Source organism: Mya arenaria, chromosome 17 (assembly GCF_026914265.1).
Source record: "Mya arenaria isolate MELC-2E11 chromosome 17, ASM2691426v1".
Classification (NCBI taxonomy): Eukaryota; Metazoa; Mollusca; class Bivalvia; order Myida; family Myidae; genus Mya; species Mya arenaria.
Window position 1 is genome coordinate 38719578 of NC_069138.1, and position 24538 is coordinate 38744115.

At 35.8% G+C, this 24538-nt stretch overlaps 1 protein-coding gene across 5 annotated transcripts; it reads right to left on the reverse strand.

Annotated features, from left to right (window-relative positions):
• Window positions 1-767: 767 nt before the first annotated feature.
• LOC128224575 (sodium-coupled monocarboxylate transporter 1-like) lies at window positions 768-20523 on the reverse strand. 5 transcript variants are annotated; one of them, XM_052934475.1, is made up of 17 exons: window positions 20435-20523; window positions 19044-19114; window positions 16097-16448; window positions 15078-15146; window positions 13976-14027; window positions 13034-13101; window positions 11496-11576; window positions 11109-11182; window positions 10562-10702; window positions 9957-10178; window positions 5349-5464; window positions 4737-4807; window positions 4088-4174; window positions 3732-3901; window positions 2706-2806; window positions 2067-2194; window positions 768-1546 (listed from the first exon to the last, which is right to left on the reverse strand). In XM_052934475.1, exons 1-17 carry the CDS (start codon window positions 20453-20455, stop codon window positions 1376-1378), a joined length of 1995 nt encoding a protein of 664 aa, XP_052790435.1. In that variant the 5' UTR covers window positions 20456-20523; the 3' UTR covers window positions 768-1375. The 5 variants fall into 5 exon arrangements, with proteins under 5 accessions (XP_052790435.1, XP_052790437.1, XP_052790436.1 ...); XM_052934477.1 differs by having other exon boundaries at window positions 16097-16452; window positions 18833-19114; window positions 20435-20488; XM_052934476.1 differs by having other exon boundaries at window positions 16097-16452; window positions 20435-20471.
• Between the last annotated feature and the right edge of the window lie 4015 nt (window positions 20524-24538).

Genomic DNA, 24538 nt, shown 5'->3' on the forward strand with positions numbered 1-24538 from the left:
TTATGAACGTTGGGTATGAGATATGAATTTGTTTGTAAATGTTTGAAATAAAAAATATTTTTATTGTGTAGCATTTTGTTTGACCTAGTAATCTAGTTTTTTACCAAACGTTACACAGTTTCAAATTAGTCATACAAATTGGACCAGGAATATTGCAAACATATAGTTTCTGGAGAGTTCACACGATTTTGTTTTTATAAGATTTGACCTAGTGACCAAGTTTTAGATCCCCATGACCTAGTTTCAAACAAATTTTACACGAATCCTGACAAAAATGGCTTAGTGTTCTTATATTTTATCACATGTGACCCAGTTTAAAATTGTCAAAGAGTTTATCAAAGGAAACATTCTGATTAACGATGGTGAATATTTGGCGAAATACAATGTTTAGTTTATTCTAAAGATTTGTTCTAAGATTTGACCTAAATGGCCTAGTAATTGGACCCATGTGACCTACTTTTACAAGCAGTCAAAATTTGATCACGTGACCACCTTTAAACATAATGTGACCAATGCATGTAATGATATAGTTCCGGACAGAAAAGGCTGACGGGCGGATGGATGGATAAAATGACGAACAAACGGACAATGCCAGAACAATATTCCTCTCCTTAAATCTTTGGTTTTGCTGGGGATTATAAGTATCTTCCATGGCCGAGAGTGTAAGATAGGTTCATTCCGACCCGAGCGTAGGGTGTTTTGCGGAAACGAGGTTTACCGAGTTTCCGCAAAACACCTTGCGCGAGGGTCGGGATGAACCTATCTTACACGAGCGGCTATGGTAGATGCTTTTTCTCCCACCTCAGTTAAACAAAATTAAGTAAAAATGTATTTTTTTGCCGGAACTCTTTTGTACTTAATGAAATGATTGCGTACGGATATGCAATATTCGTGGTTGTCATGGATATTCGCGCAGTGATTCCGAGTATGTAAATGGTCTGATCGGTCTTTAAATAGTTATAAGGAGAGTGAAGCATTATTTCTTGAAAGGTGCGTGAAAACTGTTTTCTGGTGACATTCGAAGCGAGATATAAATAACTCGCGTTCTAGATATTGCCACAAGACAAGGTTTCCATGATGCGCTACAGACGACAGTCTTCAACAAGGGAGGTAAATACAATGTGGTGACCATTAAAAGAAGTTCCATACGGGCATTTTATCTTCGCCCGTGGGCAAGATAAGAATTTCTAGCATGGTTAAATTAATGGATCTTTTTATCTGAGGTGGGAGAAAATAAACTATGATAATAGCATGCAATATATTTATTACACAAATAATCTCTAAAAACTACTTTTTTCAGAATGCAAATGTTCATTTTCAGTGTCAGTAAAAACAATTATGAACAAAGACAATGTAACAACATGTCGAGTATCTGTTATATTTGATTCATTTCATCGTCTGTAAATACTTTGTTGCTATAGACTACCGATGCTCCATCCGATCCATTGACGTCCTGTGTTTTTGTATAACGATGTGATGATGTTGTTTTAACTAATGTCCCATTCTGTTCCATGTTCTTTTCTTTCAATGTTTCTTCTAAGATTTCCTGGATACGCAAGAATAATTATAAACATTCGTTCAAACAAATCAAAATTATATATGAACTAATTTAAGTCACTATTATTTACTCTTTTATTGAACTTTTTTCTTATTCGGAAATGTATCGTTAAGAAACCACAATAAATAGTTGATTTAATAGTCTAGAAAATTTTGACTCAAAACATATTCACGTAAACCGGATAAACGTTTGCGTAAAATAAATCGCAAACGGAACTTCAAAACATCTCTGAAAAAAAAACTTGTTCCTAAATATGCTCAACATCGTATTATACTAAAACATGTTATTACAAGGGAAGTAAGTTTTACCATTAAAATGCACATTAATATAATAAAAAAACCCGAACCTTTGAAACTTTTTAATGTTCACCAAACTTGTATTGTGATAGTCCCTTAAGATTGTCTACGCCGTTGACGAATGGATGATAAACTCGATTTTCTTCGGGCAACATAAAAGCTAGACTCCTCTTTGTACTGATGATTTCTTTAAGCTAGTAATCAATACTTACTTGTGGATGTTTATATTTCCTGCCACATCTGAGCGGGGCGAGTATTTTATCAGGCAAGTAACAGAACAGACGGTCAAATATCGGAATAAGATATTTCGAGTCCACCTCCGGTCTCCCCAACAGTGGCACTGTGAACGATGAGAAATATAACATGCGGGAGATTGCACTTCCAGAACACATAGATAATATGTGATCAACATCCTCCAGGTATGTGTACTTTTTATATATACAAAGTATATACAATGTAATCGATATCCTGAATACATTGACTATTTGTGATCTACATAATACAGGTCAGAGAACCTTTTTGAGTTAAAAGCCTGTCGTCGATATCCACAGCGCGTAAATAAATTGTGGTATACATAATCCAGTTATATATGTGTACTTTTTAAAATTTAAAGCGTGCAATCGATAACACAAACACAATGTGATCGATTCCGTTTAGGTTTGAGTAGGAACAATAATGACATTTAGAAAATCGATAAAAGGAAAGTACTTTATTCGCGAGCCAGTGATCCTGCCGGTCTATGTTTAAAGGGATTATTCACAAACGACTTTTATGGCCAACTGCACTTAAACAAGTGGACGTACACGTAATGCTACGCAGAATCTCTAAAAAGGATTCAAGCGGATACTTACGGGTGATGGCGCTAACGATGAGACCAACAATTACAGAGACAGCCACGCCGATGGAGGCAAACCACATGTACGACAATGTGTAGAGATGCTCAACGCCCGAACTGGCAAACAGAAGAAAAACTTATTGAGAATTTCTCTTTAAAGGTATTTCCAAGGTCAATGCTGCAATGTCATCGGCCACATCGAACTCGTATAGATGAAGGGAAAACTGAACACATAGCTTTGAATGAAAAGTGAGCATTTTATTTAAATTCCATGAAATGGTGGTATAAATATCATTGTTAATTTGGGTGGAACTATATAATGTGGTTAGGTTCACATAGAATTCTATACATATTCTCATTCAAATATTTAAACAAGTTGTTGTAAGTTTTTAATTGTTTAATTATCTCGGATATTTTTAACCGACCCAACTCAGTGCTCAGTTTACCATTTGATGATGGCAAATTTTATACCTCTTCCTCGCAAAATTGGTCAAAATCGAGAAGCAAACAATAAAAAACCGCGAAATTAAAATAATTTTTAGTACGTTCTATCATTTCTTAACTTTTATGCAAGGAAAACTTTCAACCACTGAACAGATGTATTCCCTGTCTACCTTAAAATGTGCTTATATGTAGTTTATCTAAATGTAATTGTGTAATTTTAACTATCTTATTTCCGGGAAAACGGAAACAAGCATAGTTTTAACCCCTAACTAAGATCTTGTTTACATGCATATGGTTCAAAGGCTAACAGACATAAATATTAAATAATGATTCTTCGGGATACCGACTTGCAACATTAATTAAGTATAAAGAAATGATAATATCAACAAATTAGGATTTAGTTACGTTCTCAAAATGTCAACTACAGTAAATTAATTAAGCCGAAGCAACAGTAAGCACTCCCCCAAGATATGATACAACCATACATAGAAACCATCTGACAGGTCGTCAAAGTTTTAGTAAAATTTATGTTTTCACATGTGATAGTATAATAATGGCTGAATCATTTAAAAAAAACTAGAAGGGCAAAACAACCTACATTTGATAGGCCGTAGTTGTCGGTGGTATTGTAGTTGTGACGAGACTTTCCAAAACGGTGCAGTTGGAAGTTGGAAACTCCAGCGCGTAAGGTTTTTTGGGCAGGCCGTATGATCCAAAACTGATCCATATCGGTATCGCCAACCCGACAAATCCGCCAATCGTACAACCCTTGTGTGAAAGCAATAACGCATTAGAAATAATCTTTAATTAAAAATTGAAAAAACAATGCATGGTGTAAACATTGCTTTGGTTGTATAATGTTAAGCGATTGCCTAAAATAATATTATAACAGTTTAAACTGCTTTACGTTCCCTGCGATATTAACACATGGGTAAAAATACAACAAACTCTAACCAGCCAATTTGCCCACGGAAAGAGGCCACCGAGCAGGAAGATCCCCAGCAGCGGTCCCGATGCGGCCCCGGTAAAGCTGAAGGAAGCCTGTTATAACAAAGCAGCGGAATTACAGGGACAAGCCAAGGACCCTACAAGCTAAACAAAATCCATATCCGGAATTTTTAACCGGAAATGCCTATCCGGTGTGCTAGAAATAAATGTACGTTATTACTCTCATCCATGTTATTAAATTCCAGAGGAAAGAAAACTTATCCGCGAGTTAGAGTTAGATAAAGCAAATGACGTTGTTCGTTTCTGACAATTGTCTTAGCCCAAAACTCTTGATACATTAGTGATGTATATCCGACTGCTAATCACCAGTGTAGCCTCAACTTTTACAGGAACAGACAAAACAGACACTCAAAACTTGCATTTTTAACCAGATACTCACTACTAGAAAAAAATATCCTTTGAAAATAATGATTCACCTCAGAATCTCTTCACGCAAAGAACAGCACACGAGAAGAATGCTGTACATTAACTAGGAACTCGATACAGCATCGTCCGTGCAGTAGAAAGGTGAATTTAGATGCGTCACACAAAGGGACGACATAAAAACATAATCATTGTACAAGTTGTCTATTAATAAAAAATAGAGACTAGGTACCTGTACAACGGAGCCACCTAGCGACATAGCAACGAAAGCAAAGCCCACTCCCGCTCCACCGAATATTAGTACTGCAAGGCATGTGATAAGGTTCGTGTACAGATATTGTTAACACAATCAATCAAGAAATTGTTATTCGCATGCATTTTTTAAAAACGATTGAACTATTGAACCATCGTTATTTGTGTTGAAAAGGTGCGTGTCCAACATTTTAAAGGTATTGTACAGTTGGTGTCTTGTTCAATCGATTTTGTATAACAACAATACGACTCTAAAATCTTGTAACTAAAGACAATAGTGTTCAAAACAATTATAACTGCGCTATTGTGTGATTGCTTTTTGTTATTGAGAAATATATTAGCAATACTGATGCGACTCTTGTAACGTAGTTAATCATCTTGTTCTTCAAATGTACTAGTATTTCAATTTTGCATCGTTAGTTAATTCCCTATCATCGACTTTACTGATACGTAAAAACAAAAACAAAACCATGTTAAGTTATGGTGTGTAAATCGCTCGAATACTCGATGGTCATTGCAAGACCGAATGGCGTGTATTCTTTCAGTTATATATTGTTATTGTTTTTACATGCACATGTTTTAAATATCTTACCTATTACTTTGGTGATCCACGTACGTGCGGTCTCAGACACACGATGACCAACACAAGGCTTGAGAATGTCTTCCCACACAACGGCTGCCAGGGCATTCAGTGAAGAAGACATTGAGCTGAAATAGGTGGCCTATTATGGTATTGAACTGTATGGTAATTCCTGCTGTTTTAGTTCAGGATAGACAAAGATATATTGAGCTGCAATGGGTGTAATATGAAGAAATATAGCCCCTTCTGGCGATTATGGTATGTCACTGTATTGTGAATGCTGCTGTTTTAGTTCAGGACAGATAAGAAGACATTGAGCTGCAATAGGTGTAATATGAAGAAATATAGCCCCTTCTGGCGATTATGGCATGTCACTGTATTGTGAATGCTGCTGTTTTAGTTCAGGACAGATAAGAAGACATTGAGCTGCAATGGGTGTAATATGAAGAAATATAGCCCCTTCTGGCGATTATGGCATGGCACTGTATTGTGAATGCTGCTGTTTTAGTTCAGGACAGATAAGAAGACATTGAGCTGCAATGGGTGTAATATGAAGAAATATAGCCCCTTCTGGCGATTATGGTATGACACTGTATTGTGAATGCTGCTGTTTTAGTTCAGGACAGATAAGAAGACATTGAGCTGCAATGGGTGTAATATGAAGAAATATAGCCCCTTCTGGCGATTATGGCATGTCACTGTATTGTGATTGCTGCTGTTTTAGTTCAGGACAGATAAGAAGACATTGAGCTGCAATGGGTGTAATATGAAGAAATATAGCCCCTTCTGGCGATTATGGCATGTCACTGTATTGTGATTGCTGCTGTTTTAGTTCAGGACAGATAAGAAGACATTGAGCTGAAATAGGTGTAATATGAAGAAATATAGCCCCTTCTGGCGATTATGGCATGGCACTGTATTGTGAGTGCTGCTGTTTTAGTTCAGGACAGATAAGAAGACATTGAGCTGCAATGGGTGTAATATGAAGAAATATAGCCCCTTCTGGCGATTATGGCATGGCACTGTATTGTGATTGCTGCTGTTTTAGTTCAGGACAGATAAGAAGACATTGAGCTGAAATGGGTGTAATATGAAGAAATATAGCCCCTTCTGGCGATTATGGTATGGCACTGTATTGTGAATGCTGCTGTTTTAGTTCAGGACAGATAAGAAGACATTGAACTGCAATGGGTGTAATATGAAGAAATATAGCCCCTTCTGGCGATTATGGTATGTCACTGTATTGTGAATGCTGCTGTTTTAGTTCAGGACAGATAAGAAGACATTGAGCTGCAATGGGTGTAATATGAAGAAATATAGCCTCTTCTGGCGATTATGGCATGTCACTGTATTGTGATTACTGCTGTTTTAGTTCAGGACAGATAAGAAGACATTGAGCTGCAATAGGTGTAATATGAAGAAATATAGCCCCTTCTGGCGATTATGGTATGTCACTGTATTGTGATTGCTGCTGTTTTAGTTCAGGACAGATAAGAAGACATTGAGCTGAAATGGGTGTAATATGAAGAAATATAGCCCCTTCTGGCGATTATGGTATGTCACTGTATTGTGATTGCTGCTGTTTTAGTTCAGGACAGATAAGAAGACATTGAGCTGCAATGGGTGTAATATGAAGAAATATAGCCCCTTCTGGCGATTATGGCATGGCACTGTATTGTGAATGCTGCTGTTTTAGTTCAGGACAGATAAGAAGACATTGAGCTGCAATGGGTGTAATATGAAGAAATATAGCCTTTTCTGGCGATTATGGTATGTCACTGTATTGTGATTGCTGCTGTTTTAGTTCAGGACAGATAAGAAGACATTGAGCTGCAATGGGTGTAATATGAAGAAATATAGCCCCTTCTGGCGATTATGGTATGGCACTGTATTGTGAATGCTGCTGTTTTAGTTCAGGACAGATAAGAAGACATTGAGCTGCAATGGGTGTAATATGAAGAAATATAGCCCCTTCTGGCGATTATGGCATGTCACTGTATTGTGATTGCTGCTGTTTTAGTTCAGGACAGATAAGAAGACATTGAGCTGCAATGGGTGTAATATGAAGAAATATATCCCCTTCTGGCGATTATGGTATGGCACTGTATTGTGAATGCTGCTGTTTTAGTTCAGGACAGATAAGAAGACATTGAGCTGCAATGGGTGTAATATGAAGAAATATATCCCCTTCTGGCGATTATGGTATGGCACTGTATTGTGAATGCTGCTGTTTTAGTTCAGGACAGATAAGAAGACATTGAGCTGCAATAGGTGTAATATGAAGAAATATAGCCCCTTCTGGCGATTATGGCATGTCACTGTATTGTGAATGCTGCTGTTTTAGTTCAGGACAGATAAGAAGACATTGAGCTGCAATGGGTGTAATATGAAGAAATATAGCCCCTTCTTGCGATTATGGCATGTCACTGTATTGTGATTGCTGCTGTTTTAGTTCAGGACAGATAAGAAGACATTGAGCTGCAATGGGTGTAATATGAAGAAATATAGCCCCTTCTGGCGATTATGGTATGGCACTGCATTGTGAATGCTGCTGTTTTAGTTCAGGACAGATAAGAAGACATTGAGCTGCAATGGGTGTAATATGAAGAAATATAGCCCCTTCTGGCGATTATGGTATGTCACTGTATTGTGAATGCTGCTGTTTTAGTTCAGGACAGATAAGAAGACATTGAGCTGCAATGGGTGTACTATGAAGAAATATAGCCCCTTCTGGCGATTATGGTATGGCACTGTATTGTGAATGCTGCTGTTTTAGTTCAGGACAGAGAAGAAGACATTGAGCTGAAATGGGTGTAATATGAAGAAATATAGCCCCTTCTGGCGATTATGGCATGGCACTGTATTGTGATTGCTGCTGTTTTAGTTCAGGACAGATAAGAAGACATTGAGCTGCAATGGGTGTAATATGAAGAAATATAGCCCCTTCTGGCGATTATGGTATGGCACTGTATTGTGATTGCTGCTGTTTTAGTTCAGGACAGATAAGAAGACATTGAGCTGCAATAGGTGTAATATGAAGAAATATATCCCCTTCTGGCGATTATGTTATGGCACTGTATTGTGAATGCTGCTGTTTTAGTTCAGGACAGATAAGAAGACATTGAGCTGCAATGGGTGTAATATGAAGAAATATAGCCCCTTCTGGCGATTATGGTATGGCACTGTATTGTGAATGCTGCTGTTTTAGTTCAGGACAGATAAGAAGACATTGAGCTGAAATGGGTGTAATATGAAGAAATATAGCCCCTTCTGGCGATTATGGTATGTCACTGTATTGTGATTGCTGCTGTTTTAGTTCAGGACAGAGAAGAAGACATTGAGCTGCAATGGGTGTAATATGAAGAAATATAGCCCCTTCTGGCGATTATGGCATGTCACTGTATTGTGAATGCTGCTGTTTTAGTTCAGGACAGATAAGAAGACATTGAGCTGCAATAGGTGTAATATGAAGAAATATAGCCCCTTCTGGCGATTATGGTATGTCACTGTATTGTGATTGCTGCTGTTTTAGTTCAGGACAGATAAGAAGACATTGAGCTGCAATGGGTGTAATATGAAGAAATATAGCTCCTTCTGGCGATTATGGTATGTCACTGTATTGTGATTGCTGCTGTTTTAGTTCAGGACAGATAAGAAGACATTGAGCTGAAATGGGTGTAATATGAAGAAATATAGCCCCTTCTGGCGATTATGGTATGTCACTGTATTGTGAATGCTGCTGTTTTAGTTCAGGACAGATAAGAATACATTGAGCTGCAATGGGTGTAATATGAAGAAATATAGCCCCTTCTGGCGATTATGGTATGGCACTGTATTCTGATTGCTGCTGTTTTAGTTCAGGACAGATAAGAAGACATTGAGCTGCAATGGGTGTAATATGAAGAAATATAGCCTCTTCTGGCGATTATGGCATGTCACTGTATTGTGATTGCTGCTGTTTTAGTTCAGGACAGATAAGAAGACATTGAGCTGCAATGGGTGTAATATGAAGAAATATATCCCCTTCTGGCGATTATGGTATGGCACTGTATTGTGATTGCTGCTGTTTTAGTTCAGGACAGATAAGAAGACATTGGGCTGCAATAGGTGTAATATGAAGAAATATATCCCCTTCTGGCGATTATGGTATGGCACTGTATTGTGAATGCTGCTGTTTTAGTTCAGGACAGATAAGAAGACATTGAGCTGCAATAGGTGTAATATGAAGAAATATAGCCCCTTCTGGCGATTATGGTATGTCACTGTTTGGTGTTTGCTACTGTTTTAATTCAGGACAGATAAGGATACATTGAGCTGAAATGGGTGTTATAATATGAAGAAATAGCTCCTTCTGGCCTATTATGGCGATTGCTGCTGTTTAAGTGTTCAGTAAATGATTTTTTTTGACCAGATACAAATCTTCTGTTACAACATATACGATGGTGTTAAGTATGTTAGGACTAGGTTAAAACTAACGTAAAATGCAATGAAAACACTATAATATATCTCCACGTGCGCATACACTTGATTGAGTGACTTATCTTACATTTAATAGAGTGTTGCACTTTAGATAAAACTGCAACCGATTGTGAACAAATAATTGAACATATCATACTTTACCTAAGTGCCCCACTGAAGAGTGTCGACATGAAGAGGCCGGGTAGACCGGGATACCCTAGAACCTCCATGACAAACAGCGGGAGAAGCTGGTTGGGGTTGCTGACCTGCTTATCTGAGAGTGGATCACACCCTTGCTGGACATAGTAAGCGAAGACGACCACGCCTGACAGACAGGATAGCGACATGATGATAACGACGCCTACCATGTTAGTTAAGACCGCCCTTAAATTGGACAATTATAATCCATGTTAGTTAAGACCGCCCTTAAATTGGACAATTATAATTATTTTTGCTTTGAGAAAAGGTTCACAAAGAGTACCACATAGTCACTGAAGGATCCTTACACTAAGATATATTAGTTTTATTATAACTATTAAACAAGGGAATATTTCGATTACCAAGTCAGCTGTTTTTTGTGTATTAATTATACCTTCATGCAAATTGTTGAATGACTGGATTTAAATCATCTGACCATTCAACAACCTAATGTGCATACGCCCTTTACTGAGTGCAGTGGTTATGATCTAAACAGGTAAGCTTGCATTTTCTTCAGTCAGACTGCTTTTAGAATCTCATGTTGTTCCCATATTCCGCTATCCACGTACCCTCTTGATTTGTTGAGAGTGCTAACGGCGCAGTAGCGCTGGACGCTTGGCTGGCTCATACCAAAGGCGCTTAACCAGAGGACACCCCCTCCAACAACTAAGGTCCATATACTGTGTCTTGTCCGGGGATCAGGGTCAGCACTGGAATATACATGTATAAAGTCATACTTAGTCTGGTATAAAATTAGTTGCAAATAATTGAAATCTTTCTGTTAATTCGATGGCCAATATTGTGATAAACCCAGCAGCAATTTTAGAACACGAGACAGATTCAATCCAACAATAAGGTGCACGAAGACAACACACGTACAGTTTACACCAGTTTTCACGTGAAACTACTGCAGGTGCTCGCGCTAATTAAAATGTGTAACACGGTCAGTGTCTTAAATATTTGCTAGAATATTGTAAACGTTTGGTCAAGATCAGCAGTATACAGTCATTAAAAAGAGTTAAATATGTATACTGTTCATATTATATACTTGTATGTGTAACAGACTGAATCCGAGACCTATTAGAAGCCTTACCAACCAAAATAACATAAACATACTCCCAAAAGTATATCCTTTTCCATTCTTCGTTGACTTCCCACACACGATCCATGCCGCCAACTTTTATTGCACCCTGTGAAAGGACAAAATCAAAATAAAACGCACATACGCACACGCACACCCAAGTTTCCAAGCATGCATCATTCATACACAAATCTGGACAAGGAATTAGTTATTGTTAGATGACAATAGTTGTATAGAATAGATGATTGATTGCATATACATTTTTATAAATGTAAAATTTAATTTATGTGAAAAAGATTGAAAATAAACTTGTTAATGTTGACGCAACATGCAAGAACAGAGTTATAAAAGTCAAAAGCGAAAATGTTTTCTTTTATATATTGTCAGTTAATACGTCTTGCTTCGATTCATCGATAACTAACCTGAATGCAGATTGTGAGCAAGCCGGCCACAATGACAACACACTGAAACACGTCCGTCCAAATCACCGCCTTCATGCCGCCCTAAACAAGAACATATCACTTGACAATACACTGAAACACGTCCGTCCAAATCACCGCCTTCATGCCGCCCTAAACAAGAACATATCACTTGACAACACACTGAAACACGTCCGTCCAAATCACCGCCTTCATGCCGCCCTAAACAAGAACATATCACTTGACAACACACACTGAAACACGTCCGTCCAAATCACCGCCTTCAAACAAGAACATATCACTTGACAACACACTGAAATACGTCCGTCCAAATCACCGCCTTCATGCGCCCTAAACAAGAACATATCACTTGACAACACACTGAAATACGTCCGTCCAAATCACCGCCTTCATGCCGCCCTAAACAAGAACATATCACTTGACAACACACTGAAATACGTCCGTCCAAATCACCGCCTTCATGCCGCCCTAAACAAGAACATATCACTTGACAACACACTGAAATACGTCCGTCCAATTCACCGCCTTCATGCGCCCTAAACAAGAACATATCACTTGACAACACACTGAAACACGTCCGTCCAAATCACCGCCTTCATGCCGCCCTAAACAAGAACATATCACTTGACAACACACTGAAATACGTCCGTCCAAATCACCGCATTCATGCCGCCCTAAACAAGAACACATTACTTGACAACACACTGAAACACGTCCGTCCAAATCACCGCCTTCATGCCGCCCTTAACAAGAACATATCACTTGACAATACACTGAAACCCGTCCGTCCAAATCACCGCCTTCATGCGCCCTAAACAAGAACATATCACTTGACAATACACTGAAACACGTCCGTCCAAATCACCGCATTCATGCCGCCCTTAACAAGAACATATCACTTGACAATACACTGAAACACGTCCGTCCAAATCACCGCATTCATGCCGCCCTAAACAAGAACACATTACTTGACAACATACTGAAACACGTCCGTCCAAATCACCGCCTTCATGCCGCCCTAAACAAGAACATATCACTTGACAATACACTGAAACCCGTCCGTCCAAACCACCGCCTTCATGCGCCCTAAACAAGAACATATCACTTGACAACACACAGAAACCCGTCCGTCCAAACCACCGCCTTAAAATGCATGCCGTTCTAAACGAAAAAAACATATCACTTGCCAACACACTGAAACACGTCTGTCTAAACCATCATACCGTCAGTAAGAACATATTATTATTATTATTATTATTACAGACTAGAACAAATCTGCTAAATTTAAAGTTTCTTCCTTTCGCACCATACATGATACTATACATCGTAATGCAATGGTAAAAGGTTATAAGTTGTATTGGCGACACAATCGGTAAACAATTATTTTGGTAAATGACTTATTATGTGTAATAACCATTTAACGAACTTAGTTATTGAGACCTTATTTGCCTACTAGCCTAGCCTCTGTTTAAATCTACCGATTCACCTGATAAAATACGCTGAAAAAACACTACAATTACCAAGAACGTGTAGACTGTTGCAACACACCCGACTATGAGGATGGTCGCCCAGGCCGGAAACCCCGTCACTGAAATATTATAGCTTGATAATTTGAGATAAACTAAGATAAGATCAAATAAGAACCGAATACCACGTGATCATTTACGTCATAAATGCTACGGCGGAGGGCAATATTTTGCTTCAAATGAAGTCTTTAAACAAATATAACTTTACTATTTATTCACCATTTTAAATGAAACATAGCGCAGCCTACGCCGCTTACAGTGCCGCGCCTTTGGTCTTTTACTAGAGTTTGATTGAGAATTTAGTTTCTTAAAGCACTTGGAGTACTGTCAAAAAATTAGTTTGGGAAGCAGGTTTGTCGAATTGTTTGAGGAAACTAATCACCTAATCAAACTCCGGTAATACTGCCCTTTGTTTCATTTAAAATGGTGAAGTAAGGGAAAAGTTACCTTTGTTTTAAGTCATTATTCGAAGCAAAATGTTGCCTTCCGACGAAGCATTTATGACGTAATTTATCATGTGGTATACACACACTGACCTTGGACCAATAACAAAGCGACTGTTTGTTTAGTGGTCTACATTATGTATGGAGAGATTGTTTCGAATGAACAGCAACCACTCATATTTGCACTTACAGAGTTATAAGTGCGTGGACATTTATAATTGGCCTTTGATTTTAATGGGAATTGTTTTAGATGCGGTAGCTATTTTAAATGGCAGGTATATTAACTGGTAAAATTACGGAACCATGGACACAGAACAGACCATGATTTTCAATTAAACAGTGTTAGAATGCATAACCTAAGAAGGAAGTCATATCAATTATCTGACATTAAATAGAACATATATAGATATAGCATTCCTGAATATATTGTTAACTCTTTTATTTTCGATCTGAGAGAATGTTCCTTAAATGACGTAGCCACAGCAGTTCATACCAGCTTCCAGTGCGGTGGATGGAGCGAACGAGGCGATGCCCATGTACAGTACCTGAAGATGAATTAAGGTAAAGTTAGAATTTATTTTGATCTTCTTAAGTCGGCAGTCCGGTGAATAAATTTTGACTGATAAACCTTTAACTACTTACTAAATAATGCATTTATGGAAAATATAAATTACTGATAACAAGAATGTAACCGTGTATTTAATAGAAGAAAGCGCAAAAATATTCACTGATCAGTGAATGCTAAAAGATTTACCGTGGACTACTATAGTTTTGTAAGGTAGAAGTACCGTGTTTTATGCTCATTTCTTTAAAATTCAACTCGGTATCCTTCATCGACATTTATTCATCCTTTTTGGAATATTAAAACAATGTTATAAATGGTGGTAAATCTTATTTGTGAGTAAGAGTGCATCTTTAAAATTAATGTTAACTTCCTTAGTGATCAGCGCGAAATACAACGCCAATGCCTTAATATTAGTCAGTGTGCATGCATGAGCTTTTTAATTAATCACTTTATAAAACCATTCAATAGGCAAATGGAAACTTTTAAAGTAAATGGGAAGTTGGTTTCGTTTCCAAATGGAAATTTGGAGGATTTGTACCTTGTTTAATATAGTTTTGGTTGAATGAATGATTAAATGTGAATCTGTTCGGCGATCCTGTCGGAGGTTTATACACATGCTTTAACAAAAAATAGGTTTTATTTTCACAATTAGATTTTATTGGTGTTAAATTTTATTCAAATTCTGTAATGCTCAATGTGGTTGTGTTAGTTACCATTTCAAAGTTACCATAAATATTTCATTTGAAATGATATTATCATGAAATGTCGACAAAAATGTCGAAAAGGAATTTCTATGTACTAATGCCAACAAGAAGAATAACAGTGACATTGAATGTTATGATGGATATTCACATATATCAAAAACAGTGACATTGAATGTTAGGATGGATATTTACATATATCAAAATCAGTGACATTGGATGTTATGATGGATATTTCCATAGATCAAAAACAGTGACATTGAATGTTATGATGGATATTTACATATATATTTTTATCATGCTTTCTATTGATAATTGCACACGAATACCTGTTGTACTATCATGATGAATGTTCCTGTCAGTTTGGCAACCTTTGAGTTAAATCGAAGCTCCAGATACTGCAAAATAAAGTAAAAAAAGAAATCAATGCTAGTGACCATTTAAGTTTAAGGTTCTTTTGTTGCATGTGTATAAAATGTACGTGGATTTTGTCCTTTTGAATAAAGGGAAAGGTAAGATATATAAAGCCCGTATACCTTATGTTTAAGGTTCCTTCGTTGCATGTGTATCAAATGTACGTGGATTTTGTCCTTTTGAATAAAGGGAAAGGTAAGATATATAAAGCCCGTATACCTTATGTTTAAGGTTCATTCGTTGCATGTGTATCAAATGTACGTGGTTTTTGTCCTCTTGAATAAGGGGAAAGGTAAGATATATAAAGCCCGTATACCTTATGTTTAAGGTTCCTTTGTTGCATGTGTATCAAATGTACGTGGTTTTTGTCCTTTTGAATAAGGGGAAAGGTAAGATATATAAAGCCCGTATACCTTATTTTTAAGGTTCCTTCGTTGCATGTGTATCAAATGTACGTGGATGTTGTCCTTTTGAATAAGGGGAAAGGTAAGATATATAAAGCCCGTATACCTTATTTTTAAGGTTCCTTTGTTGCATGTGTATCAAATGTACGTGGTTTTTGTCCTTTTGAATAAGGGGAAAGGTAAGATATATAAAGCCCGTATACCTTATTTTTAAGGTTCCTTCGTTGCATGTGTATCAAATGTACGTGGATTTTGTCCTTTTGAATAAGGGGAAAGGTAAGATATATAAAGCCCGTATACCTTATGTTTAAGGTTCCTTCGTTGCATGTGTATCAAATGTACGTGGTTTTTGTCCATTTGAATAAGGGGAAAGGTAAGATATATAAAGCCCGTATACCTTTGAAAATTTAGGTCTCGAGAAATAAAGGACAGTACATATACGTGAAATTCGTCTCCATCAGCAATTGCGAATCGTGACGATGTGTTTAAAAAGAAAAGTCAATGAAAGTCAATAAAAACACAAGACGAACCTCAAAACTGCTTGTAAGCTGAAGTGGGTACAGCAATGGGACGAAGATAGTGGCAGCCAGGAAGATTGAAAGGAGCATCCCTATCGTTAACATGAACATCATGGTCCCCGTCGTGTACATTTCCGCTGGGTTTCCCAGTATAACGATCGCCGAGAAGAACGACACGAGAATGCTGATAGAGACCGGAAGAAGGCCAAGCTTCCGGCCACCCATGAGATACTCGCCGGTCGTGGCCTCGGTTTTGCCGAGGGTTTCACGGACTGCATAGAAAATCCCGATGACCATGGAGACGGCCAGCATGGCAGCGAACACCACCCAGTCCCATGGTTTAAATTTCATGTCTTCTGTCATTCTGTCTAATGAAATTCTTGTTAATTATTTATATATCACTACCAGTGGCGGATCCAGGAATTGACGTTAGAGAGGCGTTACTAAGGGGCGCAACATTTTGACATGCGCACCACCCGTAGAACTGAAAGTATATGGCATAAACTGTTTGCATGGGGATTCGGGGTTGCTCCACCAAGAACATTTTAACAATTTGCAGTCGGAAATTGTGTACTATGAGCATATTTATTACATACTTTTTTCTCCCCTATTGATAAAAAAAGTAAATTTGGGCAATTTTAGAGGGGGCACGCGTTGGGTGCCCCCTTCTAAATCCGCTGGTGATTACAAATAAGTATGTGCAATGATTTTGAAAACTAACTTACAATTCATTTATTTATCAGTTATCAAAATGATAACTGTTAATATTAAACTAGTTTGTAAATAGTATATTGCCAACTAGATTTCTTCAAATTTTACTTTTGAAGACAGCCAGTAACTTGTAGGTTCTATTTTGAGCAGAATTCTGTTCATACAAGCATTAAAATATTATTTTTGTATTTTTTACTAACGCTTTTCATCAAAATAAAGCATTCTCTGTCATATGTGAAAGATAATTGTTTACAATTGTACTCCCTGTGCGAAATTTTCCAACCGTAATACATACGTAAGACTTTCTGTTTTACGTACGGAAATATGGGAATTACACCCAGAATTAAGGAAAACAGAACAGTTTACGTGTGCCCGTAATTAAGTGGACGTAATATTTAAATTAACCGGAATTTTGGAGCAGGAATTTTCAAAATTTAGTGCGTAAAATATCCGAACTTAAAAATAAAATAGAATGTACGTTTTCCAAACAAACGGAATGACCATAACAACGGACGTAATATTTTAATTAATCGGACTTTTAAAAGTCTGTCTGTAAAGATGTGACCGTGAAATTTCACGCAATAATTAATGTAACTGGAATTTACAACATTGCTTAAACGTTTTCTGACTTTTGTTTAAATAAAAATAATATATTTTTCATTCATAAAATTATAATTTATTTTATTAGATACTTTTATGAAAATTGCATGAGTTAATATTTTGTTATTTTAAAATCAATAATGAATGCAATACAAATTTATTAAGAAATGAAGAAACACTTATAGTGTACACAAACTTATTTGAAATAAAAGTTTTTGGAATACTCTGTGAGTTTGGTGCATATTTTATAATTTTCACTTTCCTAACACGGACACAACTTGCTGGTTGGTTATGCCTTTTTTATAATCTGATCAACATGTATTTTGTCCAGCAACTATTACGTCACACAAACACATTTATAGGGCTTTATGATACACTCAATTTAAACATTGCCCTTTTTAAAATACATTGTAAAATTATGTTTTCTATTTGAGTGCAATCTGAAAGTCTTTGAGTCACGAACTATAGCTATGACGGAAAACCATTCATAACTTATCTATATCATAAACTTTTTAATGACTCATAACGTACTTAATACAATGGATGGCATTTAATTAAAGATACATTCAAAAATAAGTGTTTACCTTTAAACCATGAGAGATACTGATTATATCCAGCAAAACAATAGGAATCTTCAGAAGGTTTAAATACCATGGCTGCGTTAACATCAAAAAAACTCGCCTGATCATTTGAAATCCACCGATTGTATTCGTTATTATTAACTGATAAGCGCAGGCAATACGAACAAAAATAGCTTAGTCAAATTACTATCAGAGCACACTGATAAAAGATTTGTAATTCAAAAATAACGGCCAGAAATAGTTTCCAACTGTAATTTTGTAACATGTTGAATATTTTCCGTACGAAAATGAAGTACAAGCCAGTTTCATATTTTTTCTGCATACAAATAAATTTCTGCCGGATTATATGGGTAAATTTGATATTCCTGACGCTCTCCTGCAAAATTCTAGCCGGATTCCTCCTGAAAACTTCGTACGGGTCTTATTTAACATTTAAAGATGCACTCTTACTCACAGAATATCATTTACGGGAATTAATACATTTGTTTTAATTTATGAAAATGGATGAATGAATGTCGAAAACAATGGTTACCGAGTTTAATTTGAAAGAAAGGTGCAGAAAACACGGTATTTCTACCTTATAAGATGATAGTAGATCACAGTAATTCTTTTAGCATTAACCAATCATTTGATAATATTGCGTTTTCAGCTATTAAATACACGGTTACAATCTTGATGTCAGTCATTCATATTTTCCATTAATGCATTACTTAGTAATAAGTTAAAGGTTTATGATTAAAAATATATATTTGTTATACATGTGCTTGTATTGATTATGAATAATAGTTTCAATTAAATGATAACTTGCATGCATTTTGTTTGCATTTCAAACGATATTACATTGTGCATGACTTACCCTGTAAATCGTAAACAACACTCAATATATAAGCAACAAAAATCCTCCTCTTCACTTCATCTGTTCTATATTTAACAATAAACACTCTCTCCTTTATAATTCACCCAGCCGACGAATTAGGTTTAAATGCCTTACAGCTGCTATCATATTACAGTTCTAGAGTGAGTACGAACAGTTTCTAAGTGGCATTAAATAAAGAAGGTGATAGAACCTTTTCGCTTTCACCCCTCGAGTTGCAAGTAGGTAGTTTACAGCGGTGAATAACGAATAAGCTGCAATCTTCTGAAAAATAAAAATTGAAAAAGAAGCTTGTTTGTTTCTTATACTGCCTTCTTGTTTTACTCTGGTGTGCTCCGGGTACGCCTTACTGTGTTATTGTAATTTGCTGTAACTCTTTTTTTATTTTTCAAAGTATTTACCTAATTTGTATACAACGTGTACAAAATATATCAGCCTTCCAAAATATATATGCTTTCCAAGTATATAGTGATTTATTCTATTTTCGAGCAATAGTTTACGAGCTACCCGATCATCCCTCGTTTAATGTAAAATTATGTTTTCTATTTGAGCGCAATCTGAAAGTCTTTGGGTCATGAACTATGAGGGGAAATCATTATTTAACTGATCTATATCATACTGTTTTAATGACTCATAAAGTACCAAATACATGGAATGACATTTAATTCAAGATACATTTTAAGATAAGTGTTTACCTTCAAACCAAGAGAGATACTTTTTATATCTAGCAAAACAATAGGAATCTTCAAAATATTAAATCCCATTGGCTGATGTTTACATCAAGAAAACACGCCTGCACATTTTAAATCCACCGAGTGTATTCGGTACTGAGCCCTGATGATCTACATACTCACTGAAAGTTTCTACCAGACCTTAGATTAACTGATAAGCCCAGGCAATATAAACAAAAGCAGCTGGGTCAAATAACTATCAGAGCACACTGATAAAAGATTTGTATTTCAAAAATAACGTCCAGAAATAGTTTCCAACTGTAATTTTGTAACATGTTAAATATTTTCTGAACGTAAATGAATGAAGTACAGTCCAGTTTCATACCATTTCTGTCCACAAATAAATTACTGCCGGATTACATGCGTAAATTTGATATTCCTGCCACTTTCCTGCAAAATTCTAGCTGGATTCCTGCTGAATATTTCGTACGCGTCTTATTTAACATTTAAAGATGCACTCTTACTCACAAAATAACATTTACCACAATTAATACATTTTTTTGTTAATTTATGAAAATGAATGAATGAATGTCGAAAACAGTGGTTCTTAATATGAAGGTTACCGAGTTTAATTTGAAAGAAAGGTGCAGAAAACACGGTATTTCTACCTTATGAGATGATAGTCGATCACAGTAAATCTTTTAGCATTCACCAATCATTTGATAATTTTGCGTTTTCAGCTATTAAACACACTACACATATTTTCCATTAATGCATTAGTTAGTAATAAATTAAAGGTTTATTACACAAAATATATATTTGTTATACATGTGCTTGTATAGATTTTGAATAATAGTGTCACTTTAATGATGTTACACGCAATTTGTTTCGCATTACATTGTGCATGACTTACCCTGTAAATCATAAACAACATTCACTATATAAGAAACATAAATCCTCCTCTTCACTGTATGCGTTCTATATTTAACGATAAACACTCTCTCCTTTATAATTCGCTCAACCGACGAATTATGCTTAACCATGTATTACAGCTGCTATTATATTACAGTTGCAAGGCCATTGCTTCTGACAGTTTATAAATTACATTGATGCACAAAGCAAAAAATAAACTACTTAGTAGATGGTTTACAGCGGTGAATAACGAACAAGCTGCAATCTTTTGAATAATAAAAAAGTAAAAGAAACTTGTTTGTTTCTTATACTGCCTGCTAATCGAGACATTAATTATATACTTTTATGGAAGTCTGACCGGAGTTATTCTTTAATTACTTAAGTTAAACCAAGTATTTGAACATTATTGAAAACTGAAAAACTATTAAAAATGGAATGACTTAAAGACTGTGGTCTTTTGATGTGCATTAGGAACGCTAATGGGGCATTTGCAAGGGTCAATGTTAAAAAAATATTGTGCATGGGTTGTAACTACACTCAATACCAATACAAATGGTAAGGGTTGCTTTTATCTCAAATAAGTATCACAATTATGTGTCTGTATTATTTTTAAACTTTTTTTGAATTGACATTTTGAATATCAAATATAATTCATAATTATTGATGGAAGCTCTGCCTAACAAAAGGGCATAGTGGGGAATAGTAATACAGCAGCAAGGAGTCGGAAAATGGAAGCAGACCTGACTTAAGCATTGCAATGTTAAAAAATTGGGTAAAAACTAATAGGCTATGACAACAACTTTTTTGGCTTTGGTATTAAGAAGGAAATCACAAAACATGAACACTGAAGTGCATACGGATATAAATTTTATTGATAGGTTGTATATGTTTTTAATGAATCTCAAAGGAAAAATGTAATACAAAATAGATTTAAACAATTTAAGGTTGAATATTATTTATAAGAGTATAGCTATTGGAGGTTCTTCATTATCTGTAGCAGTTAAAATGCTGACAGTGGTGTATGCATATGATGTTGTGATCGTAGCTGGTTAAATTTACATATCAACAGTCAACCACACCTGTCATAGACCAATGCCTAAACACCAGCAGTTCAATTTCAGAAAAATAAGAACAATGTATATGAAAAGGAACATTCTCTTTTGTGCGTTTTTATAGTTGGTCTATGATTTAATAAAAGTTATAATGCAGTATTTTATTTCATAATCTGAATAGGTCTGGAATTGAGCCCAATTAACATTACATTATAAAGTATGTCTTTATTTCTCCATAATTATTATTATTATACCAGGGTTTATTGGATCAATTGGGGATGAACCAAAAGTACCAAAATCAGCAAGTGCAATTTTTCCTTAAAACAAGACTGAACTTATGAATAAGGGCTAGTATGAGGTCAAAAATGCAATATTTTATATGAAAAAATAGATATTTCTATCCCTGTCTCAGCTGTGTGTATACACTAAAGAATAGCATGTGGGGGTCCTGTGATTTTTACAAGACCCACTCAGAAGCTATTTTTGAAAATAACTGGGATTTACTCGGTCCAAAAACTCAATTAAAATGTACACTAAGATATAAATTCCAAGTTTTGGACATTTTTTTTTTCATCTTGCAATGGTATCATCTGGTGTCTAGTCCCTTGAAATGTATTTCAACCATGCCTGAATGACAGAAATGCAAGGTCAAGCTCTAGGAAATAATGGTGTAAGATGAAGGCTATATCAAAGGATGGATTTTTTTTAAAAGAATTGAAAAATAGCTTACCATTACAATTAACCAGTCTGTAGTGTTATATGAATCTATAATGAACTACTTTGGCGAAATGATAATGTACAGGATATTTGGCTTATCAAAATAACCCCTGTTCTAATAACAACAACATAAAACCATCACACATACTATTAAATCTGAGGCAAAATTAAAGTAATGCAATTCATGTAAGATGCCGCAGCTGACAATTATCAAATATCATGAATGACAGGAAGAGTATATCCATTATCACGCTCTTTTGGGCAGCATTTGTCATTATTTACAATTGAACAAGAAGACATTTACATAAAATGAGATTAGCAATGAACCATGAGTGAAGTAATAATGTGAAAACAAAATGATACACATGAAAACGCGATAACATTGTAGCAGAAAAACATGCAATGAGTGAAAATGATTACGGTATAATATGTCAAAAATCATTTATTTATAGGTTAAGCAGTGCATTTGGTTGGGGGAAAATCTTGATTTTTTAAAGGCTGTAAACTGCAAAAAGGTTTGTTCAAAAATAATTTCATAGCCGTTGAGGAATGTTTGGACTATGTTTCCATAAGGGCATTAGGTTATTGTTATTTTAAATAATTATCAATTTGGAAGACATTTCTAGGCAGCCATAAAGTAGAGCCTGTTTTTTAACAGTGATCAGACTTCAAACTTAGAAAGAAATGTTAATGAAAAATATAAAGACAATTGAAAGCAGAAATGTCAAAAGGCTTATTGCCGAGTTGTTATAGGAAATTAGACATTGACTGCCTTGTATATAATGAAGTGTACTAACTATATGATATGAAAATGATCATAGACAACAGTTGTAGAAATAAACGAGAGGCCAAAAAGGGCCTATGCTCTACTGGCATGGCTTTTGTGGTCATATCAATCTACAGCATGTATGTATGGGTAAAAGGCAACAGACATATAGTTTATGTTTTGTGTTTGGGTTACCTGAAAACGTAGCACGTTCAACATCTGAGCCCAGAAAGTATTGTAAGCAGATTAGTTGCATGAACTATTTTAATATGTGCCAAGTAAAAGTCATCTGACAAAAAAATGCTTTCAAAACTGTACTCATAGTAAAAATTTCTGTAGTTTTAAAAGTTAAAAAAAGTTGGTCAAAAGGTCAAAGTCAAGGGCATCCTAGGACAACATTGATCAATTTGAACAAACATTCACAATCAATTGTGCTGAGATGGATGCACGAACACACAAAAAGATTTTCAAACCTTTCCAGATTTATGTTTACCAAACCTGTGAACCCTGGGTGTGGCCAGTAATGACACCAGGTGCATAACTTAAACATTCACAACCAATTTTATTAAAATGAATGAGCAAACTACAGAACTAAAAAATGGCCTTTGGGCTTTTAACAAGAACAAGGCAGAGTAATTCACAAAATCAACTGCAGAAGCAAAAAGCAAATTGTCTCTCAAAATCCTAGATTTGCAAATTGTCTCCCTTAACTCTAGACTTGAATTTACATGTACATGTAAACTTGGCTAAAAATAGAATTCGCTCATGCAGACCTGGCTAAAAATAGACAGCATTTCTTTAAAACTTTCATGGCCCATAATCTAGGCATTTATGGGCGGATCTGGCTGGTTTTCGAAAGGAAGACTGTATCGTGTTCACAACCAATTGTTTACAGACGCACGAACGCATGACCGCACGGACGCATGACCGCACGGATGCACATACTACGTACACATTATCATCGCATAAGCTCTTCTGGCCTTTGGCCAGTAGAGCTAATAAAAACAAATTAATCTAGATTATCTGTTAGTGGCACTGGTATAGCAACAGAAATTAAAGTATGTGAACATCAATACAGAGTGAAAAATTGCATCTTAATAAAATCATAGTTAACTTCAAGTACAATATCTATGCATAGAGCACTGATAAGACACAAGTAATAAATGCAATAAATTTGGCAATGTCTGTACATACTGGTGATCTCAAGTTGCAGCAGAATTTATAACACAGGAGTTTATCATTCTTCATTTATCACTGAAGATAGCACGATTGCCTTTCAGACCTTTCTAGTAATGTTTGAATATGAGGAAATGGTAGTTGAAGTAGTATACTGTTCAAGCTGATGGTCTAGGTACACAGTTTGTGTTAATAAAGGAAGTTGGTGTAATTTCAATCTTTTCAGTTGTTACATGTTATCTTGACAAATTGGTGGCATTAAAACTGAATTGTTTAAAATAAAAGTGAAGAACTTCCTTCTGCTGCCAGTAAGAAGCAAAATATGTTTCATTTTAAAATGGCGATGTCTATTTTATCAATTGATCAGGTTAATGATTTTTTTGTTTGGAAATTG

What these genes read in the sequence shown, in the direction of transcription:
- LOC128224575 (XM_052934474.1), bottom strand. Translation starts at nt 19,614, where the DNA reads ATGGGATTTAATATTTTGAAGATTCCTATTGTTTTGCTAGATATAAAA. An exon ending in CAACAGTCTACACGTTCTTG is followed by an intron (nt 11,577 to 13,033) that starts GTAATTGTAGTG and finishes GTTCTTGTTTAG; the next exon opens with GGCGGCATGAAGGCGGTGAT. An exon ending in CATCGTTAGCGCCATCACCC is followed by an intron (nt 2,195 to 2,705) that starts GTAAGTATCCGC and finishes CATCGTTCACAG; the next exon opens with TGCCACTGTTGGGGAGACCG.